Consider the following 12272-nt stretch of genomic DNA (forward strand, 5'->3'; position numbering starts at 1 on the left):
AATTCCTGTGCTTTATGTTTGTTAAATATCTATCCTCAGCTCAGAATTGATACATTTTAGCAGAGTATGGAGGACTGTAGACATGATTTCTTGTACAAATCTCAGTCTATTACTGTTTCTTGATTATTCTGCATGTTCTTTGTGTTTGATTTCTAATTCATTTAGACCTTGTTCCCATGAGGCTGATGCATTTCTAGAATTGGGTTTGTATTTGCTTTTTAAAAGCAATAATACAATCAAATCAGCTGTGCTTTGCACCTTGTGTTTTCTTGCAGAACTAAAGACAGCATGTATCATGCCCTGACCTATGCCACCATACTGGAGATGCAAGCTATGATGACATTTGATCCTCAGGACATACTGAATGCAGGGAACACAATGAAGGAAGCTCAAGCCACCTGTCAAAGGTAAGACTGGAGCAATTCTGTCAGTAAATAGTTCCTTCTTGGGAAAGTTTTGAAAGACTACTGGATACAAAAGGAAACGTAATCTTACAGAAATCACGGGAAAACTGAGGTTGGAAGGGCATCGGGAGGTCATCTAGTCCAGCCTCCTGCTCAGAGGAGGATCACAGCACATAAATGAGGGTGTTCAGCAATCTAGTCTTGAAAACTTCAGTTTCCCACCATATCTGATTTTTCCTGTCAATTAGGATTTGTCCTACTTGTAGTCCTGGTTCTGCAGTGTCTGGAAGTTGTTTACAATGTTCAGACACTGCAGAATGTTCCCATGGGTGATGGTTGTACTGCAGTTGTCTGTCTGAGTCAACTGTGCTCCTACTTTTGCACCCACATTCACCCATACACACAAAAAATAAATCCAAACACCCCCTTATCCCTCTCCTTCATCAAGATAGAGTTCTGTGCACAAAGGGTTAGAGAAAGAGGACCACGTTGGCTAAGTTCTTTGTGGACTGTGCTGGAGTTTGTGTGTGTGGTGAGATAACAGGGGGCTGGTGAGCACTGGAGGCATGTTAGAGACTGTGTGGGTGGCTGGCTGAAAGGTATGGTTCTCTGTTGTTGTTGCTCCTTCTTCAGAATGACCAAACTGACATTTTGCAGATTTAGGAAGAAATCTACTGTAGCTGATTCTATCAACAACCTTGTGCATAGGCAAAGCCTTGAACACTTCACTGAAGGTAACATCTTCCACATGGGTAATGTTTTCCTTTTTTATTTATGCAGTTTGAATCCTGTAGAATTGTTCACTCAGTATGTGCTTGCAAATTGTGAATTCACTGACAAAATCATTGATCTGGATTGGCTGGACCAAATGTCAGTGTTTTGGCCATTGCTGGGTAACCAATCCAAAGTCACTGGTCTTGCTGCTTTCTGACTCAGCATTCCCAAAAATTGCTGGGTAAAGAAATATCTAGAAAGAAGTATTGAAATGTCTGTAAAGATTCTAGATCCAGGAATTTATGGAAAGCACCAGAAAAATTTCTGCTAAGTTTCTGTAACTGCGTGTCATTTCTGTTTGGAGTTACATCAGTAGTCTAGAACTGAAACACTACAGCAAATTTGGAAAATATTTTTCTCAGTTTGAGCTCTGTGATCTTACTCCTACATTAAGGGGCTAAGTGGTTTTTAATTACTTTCTGACTGATTGATTTGTTTTCTTCTCTCTGTGTGACGTTAGAGGAAATCCATGCAGAAATTTGTTATGCTGAATGTTTACTTCAGAGAGCAGCGCTCACATTCCTCCAGGTATGGATTCCTGCATGGCTCTTGGGGGGGAAAATATCATACAGGTTTATTTTCCTGAATGGACTGATGGAAGATTATAGCTTGACAAAGATCCTAATGGATCTTTCAGCTGGATCAAGCCTGGATTTTATCTGGGCTATCTGGTGGGATATTAGAATGTTAAGTTTTCCCTCATGATTACTAAAAAAAATACTTATCTCAAGACACACAGTGCTGAGTGCCCTATGACACCTTTCCCTACTCCGTTTTGGATGTGTGAAATGCAACTGCAGCAAGCACCAATTTTCAAATGATGTGTTGGGATATCAGATTAAAAAATTTAAAAAAAGAATGAGGTAGTCATTGAAGTTGTACTAGAATACAAGGAAGACTTTTGTTTAAGTCTGGCTGGTGTTTGCTCTCCCAAGACTGCTTTCTCACTGGTTTGTTCTTGAGCAGCAATTATGTTCTGCATAGCTATTAGGCTCCACACATGCTTTCTCCTTAACAGTGCTGTCTGTGTTTAACAAAGGGGAGCTCTCCCTCTTCTTTGGATTTTATCTGTCTGTCCTAATGAAGCTTGATTTGTTTGATGGAGCAACATTAGCAGTACTTGCTAGGGCTCCAGCATGCAATTTTAATTGTTAGTCACATTTGAAACACTGATTTTTCTTCTTGATTTGGCTGTACTTGCTGTATGAAACTGGGCCTCTTCATCTACCAAGGGGATAATAAAAGCCACAGTCAGAAAAAGGCTGCTGCTTCTTGGCTCAAGGGTGCTGATAGGAAATGGAATGCAGGTGGTGGTTTTTATAGTGTTTGGGAGTTGCCAGGTGGGCTCTGATTTATGTTGCTTACAGTTTATGAACCGTGTAACCTTTTTCAGCCATCTTCTAAGTCCCTCTGCTAGAAACTATTGCTTCATAGCAACACCCATAATCAGGGGAGCTTCTAGTAGTTTCTAGAGTGCTGATGATGGACTTTGAAATGACCAAGGTGTAGCTGTCTGTTTCCATTTTTCTTTGGGATGAGTAGCCAGTTTCGGTGAGATCTGAAACTGTGAAAGGAAGACTTCTGAGAACTTTTCTGCTTTGTCTATAGGAAAGGAGCATTTTAAAGCAGGGTATCTTGATTTTAAGCACTATTTTTCACAGATATCTGTTTATTAAAATGTTTATAGAGACGTGAGATTTAAGAGTACAAAAACAATTTCTTGCCCTCTTTTGCAAAGGTCTTTTTGCTTCCTGTTCTCTTCTGTGTTTAATTTTTCATGAACACATGAACCAGTTTGAAAAATTAAACAGAGGCACTTGGTTCCAACAGCTACTGAATTGGGTTAGTTTTGATGCTTAGTAAAAATGACCAAATCCAGTTGAAAATACATAAAATGTAGTCTCAGCAATTTTCAAGGGCTGAAAAATTCAAACATTGGCTATCCCTGTTGCTGGTGTCATTCTAAGTGTAAACATTTTAAAACCATCTTCCTTCCTTGTTCCACTTTCCAGTCAAAGGAAGATATAACTGAACCTTTACACGTGGCTGGGTGTCCTGCACCCCCCAATATGCTGTACTTAGTACATCTCATTAATTCATCTAATCCATGCTATTTTCTCCACAATGCCCTCTTATGATTTTTCTGTGATGGTATCCTCTGTTAAAACACATGTAGACTCTCTGAGTTAAAGTAACAGCAGACATCAAAACAAACCAGAGTGACAGATTATATAAGTGAGGCAAGAAAGTGCCTCCAAAAAGTTATGAAATTAAAGACCCTCTAACTAATGATCCCCCAGATATTTTGCTGTAATTTCTCAGTTTGTTATAGCTTATCATGTAACATGTTCCTAGTATGGATCTCATGTACATATATGAATATTCAAACCAGAAAGAGCATATCCTGTATAATTTTACTGTCCCTGTTTCACTCTTAGGACATGAAACTGTATTCTGCAGACTCTTGAGGACAGGCAGTTTACTTGTGAACCTTTCCTGGCTCAGCACCAGATACATCCTAACTACACTCAAGTACAAATGAGAGAAAGCTATTTTTTTGAGAGAGCCACAAATGCATGTACCTTAGGTGACATCTATTAGCTGAGTCCCTGTGTTCATTAATGCAAATTCAGATGGTTCAGAGGTGACAAGTGCTAAACTGATTAGCATTGAAAAAACAGAAAGCATTAAAATAAAATGCCTGTGTCTAAACAGAGTAAAAAGTATTTTAATATAGAAAGGAAATCCTAAATCCATGTATTATGTCTTAGAGGCTTATATAGTCTGTCATGCTGGTTATGTTCCAGGTATGTATTAATCTTCAGAAGACAAAAATTCTTTATAATGCTTACAGATTCATATTGCTACTGTGTTTCCATTCCAACAGGATGAGAATATGGTCAGCTTCATAAAAGGAGGCATCAAAGTCCGAAACAGTTACCAAACCTACAGGTGAGTCAGAAAGATGATGTCATTAAGTGCACTCTACCAGTAAAAAGTGCTGCTGGTGAAATTATCCAATTCACAAATTCATTACTGTTGTATTCACTGAGTCTTTTTATGGGCCTCATGTCTACAGATTTTCTCAGCCCAGATTCTTCCTTTGCATAACAAAGAACATTAACATGATTATTTGGATTGTGGAGACAGTGGACCCTAGCTCTGTTAACTCCCAAGGTTTTCCTACTTCAAGTACTATATCCTTGAAATGTCCAAAGAATAACTGTTCTAAATGATGTACTGTTCATTGTGTCAGCAAAGCAGAATTTGCAGGTCTTGTAGGCTTTAGGCATAATGAAATGGCATTTCTTTATAGCACCAGCTGCAGCTTTTTAGAGCATTTAATGCCAGCCTGAAGTACAGTAAAAAGTGAAGGCTAAATATGCATCGTATTTTATTTGTATTAGAATTATAAATTTTGATTCAGAGTAGGCACAAAATGTCTTGTGTCCAGCAGACACAAAACAGCATCAAGTCCAGGTTCTCCAGAAGTCCACTGGAAGGGAGAGAGATGTCAGTGTCCATGTTTGTGTGGGTTGAAGGTGGCTGTAAATGCAGATCCAGAAGACTGCACTTACAGGGAATAGTGCTGAGTCTGTTGGCAACAACCAGTCAAAAACATGTGACAGTCTGAGCACAAATACATTCTTCCATTTTTTCCAAAGTTTTTCCTCTCCTAATAATTAACAAAATAAACTAAGACAGTAGTGTAAAAATCACATAGCTATAGAAAGCTTGGAGGCAAATTGATTTTAAGCTGAGCTGGATTACATGGGAAATAAAGAGACACTACAAAGCTGAGACCTATAAAAGTTAGAAAAATGAGTGAAAGTAATTTCTGATGCATCTTCCCATTTTAGAATCATTATTACAGTTGTCTTTTCCTATGTAAAACAAACTATTCTTTTGAACATGCACTTAATCTAGGGATTAGTGAAACTCAAGTCAAATTTGCTAATTTAAATTTAAGTCTCATGCCCTGGTCCATCATCTCTTTTTGTAGTGGCAAAGTTTGGTGATGCTCCCAACAGCCCTCCTTGAAACATTTTCAGGCTGAAATGTGGTTGAATATTGACTGTGTCTGATTGACAAGAATTCCTCTCCAGGATTCCATGGTTTTTAATGGATAGTAATGTGACAGAAATTATTTGTTGATAAATCCAGCAAAATGTAGATGTTGTTCACTTGAGTGAGAGGACAAATAGGCCTTTTTTAAACTGCTCTGTAGTTCAGGGTAATGGGGTTACTTTCTTACTGAATTATAATTAGTCATGTTATTTACTGACACTGTAACAGAATCTTGTGCATTTCCAGGGAGTTGGACAGTCTCATACAGTCCCCACATTATGTCAAAGGAGAGAACCATCTGCATTTTGAGGGAGGTGTAAAACTTGGAGTTGGAGCATTTAACCTGGTATGTACCGACACTCTCATCCCGAGCTGCTTCCCTGCTACCTCCTGAAAATGACCCTAACTAGAATTCCTGAGAAGTTCCACTGGCATCATACTGATCATGTGGTTAAAATTAGGTGTGTGCTCTGACAGTGCAGGATCCCAGTGTCTGGTCTGAGCACATCAGATAATAACACTTCAGAAATCAAGAGATTGCTGCCCACAGTGTGGTGTGAGGGTCCAGAGAAGCCTTACCCAGGAGCACCAGTTGCCTCTGCCTGTTAAATTCCACTTACTCATTACCTGGCACTTGGAAAACTGCCAGGATCCAGGCTGTTAGCAGGGCAGTTGGAAGGCGGGGGGGGTACATGAATGAAGTTTGAGGTGCTGCCCCAGCCACTGTTGGCTGTTGTTGCTTGTGTTCTGGCCAAAAAGCAGATGAGCAAATGGTGCAGGATGGTTCCTGGGGAGAGACTGACCTAGAGATGGTAAGGGGTGATGGGTTGCAGAAAGTGCCTGGAGCTTCCTTTTGCTTTGCATGAGTCTGGCACATGCCCAGATATCAGATTTTCTACACAAAGAACAAATATGGACTGTGTGGTGTGAACCCAGCATTTCTGAAACATCCAAGTACTGGAGTTACTAAGCATGTGCTGTGTAAACATATTTCTGTGTAGGGCATCCTGGAGACACAAGGTGCCTATATTAAACATATTTCTGTTTAAATTTTATGGAAAATACAGCAGGTGTATACATTTACCCTGAAAAAAATGTCATATAGAGATAATTTTAGTAATTTTATTAATTATTTCTTATGTTTGGAAAAACTGTAGGGGGCCATTGATAGCTGAAAGGCAGAAAGTCTGTTACTGCATAACTCTTACATTTTTCTCTGTAGACATTGTCCATGTTTCCTGCACGGATTCTGAGATTACTGGAGTTTGTTGGATTTTCTGGGAATAAGGTAAGTGTGAATTACATGTTATTGATATGTTCCCCTCACCCTTAAATTAAAAAACAGAGGCAGGAGTTTCTCTTTTCTCCCTCACATTAGCTGTAACCTGCTGGTATCACACATGTGCACTGTGACACTGTTGTTTTCATGCAGCTCAGTTTTGCTTTATATTTTTTTCTGAATTATTGCACTTCAAAGATTGTAATACCATTGTTCAGTGTTGAAACAGTTGTGAAACATGGTAAAAGCAATGGCTAATACAGGGATGTCAACATATTTAGGTTTTTAGTTACTGGTCTTTTGATGTAAGCTTGTGCTCAGAAATCTGTAGCCAGAAGTGTATTCCTAGCCTTGAATATATTTATATAGCTTCCTTGGTAGTTACTGTCACTGTGGGTCTGAATGTTCCTGACAGGTTCTTGCATGGCAGGGGAAAACAAAAATCTCTTTTATTTCTGCTTTAATAGCAACTGGAAATTTGAGTGTGGCCCCTAAATTCTCGTGCCTAAGGGAGTAAGGGCTTTCTTGCCTGTAGAACAGTCTGACTTACGTTGTTTGAGCAAGATGTTTAAGGAAGGAAGTTCAGTAATGGAGCACCAGAAAACTCACTCTTTTATAATACTTTCTATTTACAAAACAAGTGTTAAGGAGAAAAGTGTCTTTTTTTTATCAGAACTGAAGCCTTACATGGCAGGTGGATTACTGTCATCACCATTTTATTGGTTTACAGGAAGGATCTTATATCTGAAAATAAAATGTCTTATTTAAGAACAAGGAGCAGAGTGTGGATTACAATTTAGAAATTTCCAGGAGCTGACCAGGAGCTATTTCACATCAGTAAAGGCAAAAATCAAATAGTTCTACCTGTCAGTTTCAACAACAGAGCATTTAAATCAAATATTCTCTTAGAAATGTAAAGGCAATTCATGTACCAGCAGAGTTCTGAGAATACTTTGGTGAATGCTCATCTTACTCCTGCAGATGGAAATTGTCCCTCGAGTTGAGTTTTCATTTGGCCCTGGGATTTCTTGCATGGCTGTGAGTGGGCTGATATTTGTGTTGATGAGTCAGCTCCTATTACAGCTCCTTAATAACTCACTGAAGCATGACCTAGATTACCATAAATTTGAGCAAAACCCCTGTTGTTTGCACACCATACAAAGGAACATATTAAACATGTTGATCAAAGTTCATTGATCAGCAATTAATATATTTGTTAAAAAATTTATTTTAACACCCTAAAAAAGTCTTTCTGCATTTAACATTTGTGAGTCAGGTGCCTAAAGCCAAAAGCAAAATTGCAATTGCATGTGCAGTCCTTTCCAGAGGAGGTTTTCCAAAGTTTCCAACAAGACAGTAGGCAGAGTCTAGAGGGTAAAAGAAACAGTGACAGAGGAGAGGAAAGTTTATTAATCTGTGCTCCACTTGTCCAGGAGATTTTCATGCACCTGTGTTTGATGCTGCAGTCTTTTCCTTTAAATGCTTACTCTGAGTATCAGATTGTGCAGCAGAGTCATGGTTAGTGCCTTGAGCTGTTTGCAGATTACCTGGGAGAACTGTAGTGCACTGCAGGACAGCTTGATTTTGGTGTGGGTGATGTGTTTATTAAAACTGGATATAAATTTGCTTTGTGTGATCCTCCATGATATCAACCTGCCTCAAAACCAGCACATTTACCCCTGGGGACTCTCTTTTATCTCTGAGTCATGTCATGGGGAAGAGCAAATGAGGACATGCCCAAAGCTCCAGCACTTCCTAAGCCATTTGCAGGCACTGTGGACATCATGATCAACTTAACAGCAGTCTGGAGTCTCAAAATAGTAGGTGGGATAAGATCAAGACAATATAAAAAGCAGCTTGAGGCCATGTTTGTTCCCTTCCGGTCCAAGACGTGCCAGCTGTGCCCTTTGCACTGTTCAAGCTCCTTTCCCTGGCATCATTACTGAAATCATGGGCTTATTTGTGTTTAGTAGCACAGATCCCACATTCAGGCAGTGAAGCTGAGTGCAGTTTTGCCCAGTTTTGAGAGGAGAACCTCGTGGGCAGAGGTGAGTCAGGCACCCCGTGCTGGGGAGCACAGCAGCCTCACTGGGCAGTAGGTGGAGCGTGTGTCCTGTCTGCACTCGGGTGTTTAACGTGGCTAACCAGTGAGGTGAGAGCAGGAGACTCCTTGCACTGTCTTCCTGGAAGCCTGAACCCTCCCCACTGCCTCCTCTGCCAGGTCTCAGGCTAATATTTACTCCTGTGCTTATTTTATAGGTGATTACAAAAGCTGTGCTGCTAAACTGTAGAACAGTTTGACACGAGCCTACCATATGTTAGGTGCAATTTGTCAGGGGGTCAGATGACAGCGTCATTTCATGAGCAGGCAAGAAAACTGTCAGACAGAACCAATTTCTTTCAAATTTTTTTTTTTTTTTTTAATGTGGGAGGTCATTTTTCCCAAGCTGAAGAATATTCTTGATGTGTCCATTTCTAATAAATTGAATTCCAGTTTCTCACTAAGCATCTCTTTTGTATTGCATTTTGGTCTCTTCAAATTTTAAATTAAGCTTAAATATAATATTATGTAATGGGTTACATTCACATGTCCTATCAGCTTAGTTAGTCAGTTCTTTGTAAAGCTGTTAGTAGTATCCATCCTCCTTGCTAAACCTGCACCAGTGTGATCAGGCCCCGGGTCATGAACAATGACCCTGCTTTGCTTTCATTGTCAAGATCCCTAATTAAAAGAATTATTTAAAAATAACATCCAAGAACTTTTGCTTCAGGAAAGTTGATGGGTTTTAGTCAGTAGCAGCTGAAATAAATATGAACCAGTCTCAGTGTTGTCTGATAATGATTTTGAGCATTGTCCTTGTTCATCCTGCAGTGCTGTGGGAATCCCCAGTGCTCACATGGGGAGTCCTGAATAAAGCATTGGGTGTCTTGGGACAAGAATTGAATCAGTGAGATACTGATGTAATATAATGTAGTGACAGTCCTGGGAATTAGATTGTGGGATGTCATGAGGAACTTGCACAGAATGCTGAGTTACCACACTGGATCATGTCTGCCCTGTGCTCTACCTTATATCCTTCAGAGTGGTTTATGTTTTGTGTGAAAATAAAACTGAAATGTGTTAGTGTCAATTAAGGAAATTACAAAAATGTCTTTCTGGAAAAATTATGAACACTTACTGCCTTGACGTCTGTCTTATATTGTCACCAAATGCCCTGTAATGGACTTTGTTTGGAGACTTGTTCCTGGTGTTTTGGGATTGCTTCTATCAGTTGTGTCATAGGTGTGGGAGATAGTTATGGGTCATTTATGGTTAGAAGGTGTGTGCTGGCAATTAAATATAATGTACTCACTGGTGCCAGTCCCCAAGTGAGTGCAGTGTGTTTGCAGAGTTACTCCTCAGGCTCAAGTAGCTGCTTGTGATTTGGTTCCCAGATCCTCAGTCTGATCCTGGAGAGCCTTACATTGCCCAGCCCCTGGCACTCCCTTGGGTGATGATCGTTGGCTAATCCCTGTAGGCTCCCTGTGGAGAAAGGGTGGTGCTTGAAAAGGTGATTCATGTGCCTGATCCAGGCTGCTGTGCCAAACTCTTCCTTGGAGGAGCACCTGTGCCCCAGCCAGGCTCAGAGGGAGCCTCAGGAGGCCAGCTAGGGAATGTGGGATGTAAAACATTGCTCCCAGTGACACCCTTCATATTCCTATTTTCTGGATATCCTATTGTAAGAGATGCAGTTTGCAAGAGGTTTTTTTTTGAGGAGAAGCAGCTTTGCTGCAGTGTGTTCTACAAGCAAGAATTAAAATATTAATAACAACTACTTCTAGATTTCTTTTATTTAGGCTGTGTCTTCTACTGATTGTTATTACTTTAATCCAGAAAGTTTGGGATATTCAGGTGGCAGAGTGAAAAGTAAAGAGCCTTTAATACTTCTGCTAGACTATATAGGCTTATGGACATTCCACAGAGTGAACTAACTTGCTCCGTGAGCTCCTCATGCCTGTGTAACAACTCAGTTCAAGAATTTAGAATTAAAGGTGTCAGATTTTAAGCCCTCTTCTGATGAATGGGTAATATTCTTAATCCATTTACTGCAATCCAGGATGCAGTCCTGTATTAAATGGGTGTGGGTTCATTCCTTGTCCATACAGATTATAACTTTGTGTTTGGCTGCACTCAAATATGCTTTTGAGACTAAAACATAATTGAGATCACCTTGACAAAGGTTGCATTATTTTATATGACAAACAAAGTCTGTTTGAATCATTCTTAGTGCTATTCACATTCATTTTATATTTATTTTTATATAATACAGGAGATACCAAATGCTGTAAAGCCTAGTGCCAGTAAAGGCTCAGTGAAATATCAAGCCTGAAGATTTTTCATTGCAAAAAAATGTGCTTTGGAAATATACTTTGGAAATTTTTTTTGCCAGAATTCATTCCACAGAATGTTTTATTTTACTTCTACCTTGAAGTGCTACTTTTTAAAAATACAAATGTTTGTCAGTTTCATCTGGGCAGTTTGAAGGAGCTGAATATATAATATTTTGTTACTTATTTGTATCAGTCAAACTTTTCCTCTGAGCAAAAAATGAAGCTAGTTTTATTTTGCTAAGTACTTGATTTCCATTAAGTCACTGATTTTCTGTAATGATTTTACTATCTTTTAATTTCTTCTGTAGTGACATGCAAGTCAGTATTTTCATTATTTTGTCCCAATTAGATGTTATAATAATTGATCTGAAAATATGAGTCATATTTTTCCTTGTAGCAGTAATTAATGTAAAACATTGAGTTTTCAGAACAAAAAGAGAAGCAAAATCACAACCTCACCTATATTTATGTGAAAACAATTTACTACATTAGTTCAGTGCAAAAATAGATGTCTGAGGAAAATGAGAATATGATTATAGGCTTCAGTGTTTACACAGTAAGCAAGACAGGCGTGGTGGTGCAACACCCCTCAGTCAACAAGGACACACAAAAGATGTAAATCTGTGCTGGGATCATGCTCTGAGGGCTCTCCCTGGTGCCTTTCCTGGTGCCTCTGGTAGACATCCCTCAGGGTTCCTGTTTACAGTGTAGCTGGTTTGAAAAGGTGTCCTTGTAGTCACACACATAGTGTTCCAGTGACCTCCCAGGGCAGTGATGGAGTAATTTTGAAACAGATTTTGTCCCAGCACGCAGTGGATGTCTTACTGTGCATATTTACAAGTAGGCAGATCTCTTGTTTGATACATTTGCATATTTATATTTTTGCTGTTGATATCATGGAACTAGTCCTAGAATGGGCTGATTAATGCTTTTGCCTCAGGAACTTGAATCCCTAAAGCTGGTTATCCATCATGCTGTCATTGACTATGAACACAGTGTTATCCTTGATTGCTTTAGTTCTTCCCAAAGGGAACAGCAATTCTCTTCTTTTCATCATATTTTCCACTGGTGGTAGTGGGCCAACATCATTGCAAAGCTCCTTTTGTTCTTGGCATACTTTAAAATGTCTTTTTGCCCTGACTTATTTTCCTCTGTTCATTGCAGATTTTATTTTCTTGATACCTTTAACTCTTCTGTGCCGTGAACCACAGCAAACAGGAATACATTGTACAATGTTGATGTGTGGTGTTTTTTTGGTTTTTTTTGTTTTCAGAACCCTGTGTTTTGTTTCTGGAATGCTGTTTAGCAGCACTTGGATCAGAGTGATAAGTTGTCTCTTGTTTTCTTACGTTAACCATACATCCCAAGTTGCTGCT

The 12272-nt window shown here is 39.4% G+C and overlaps 1 protein-coding gene across 3 annotated transcripts in view; it reads left to right on the forward strand.

Moving 5' to 3' along the window:
- The window catches only part of TTC39A (tetratricopeptide repeat domain 39A), a 44442-nt gene that overhangs the window by 17108 nt on the left and 15062 nt on the right, over positions 1–12272 (forward strand). For all 3 annotated transcript variants that reach the window (XM_059853842.1, XM_059853841.1, XM_059853844.1), the window contains 6 exons: positions 276–407; positions 1062–1138; positions 1639–1706; positions 4066–4130; positions 5493–5592; positions 6469–6534. In XM_059853842.1, the coding sequence (XP_059709825.1) occupies positions 276–407; positions 1062–1138; positions 1639–1706; positions 4066–4130; positions 5493–5592; positions 6469–6534 (508 nt within the window). The remainder of the gene's footprint in view (positions 1–275; positions 408–1061; positions 1139–1638; positions 1707–4065; positions 4131–5492; positions 5593–6468; positions 6535–12272) is intronic.

Source organism: Haemorhous mexicanus, chromosome 9 (assembly GCF_027477595.1).
Source record: "Haemorhous mexicanus isolate bHaeMex1 chromosome 9, bHaeMex1.pri, whole genome shotgun sequence".
Taxonomy (NCBI): Eukaryota; Metazoa; Chordata; class Aves; order Passeriformes; family Fringillidae; genus Haemorhous; species Haemorhous mexicanus.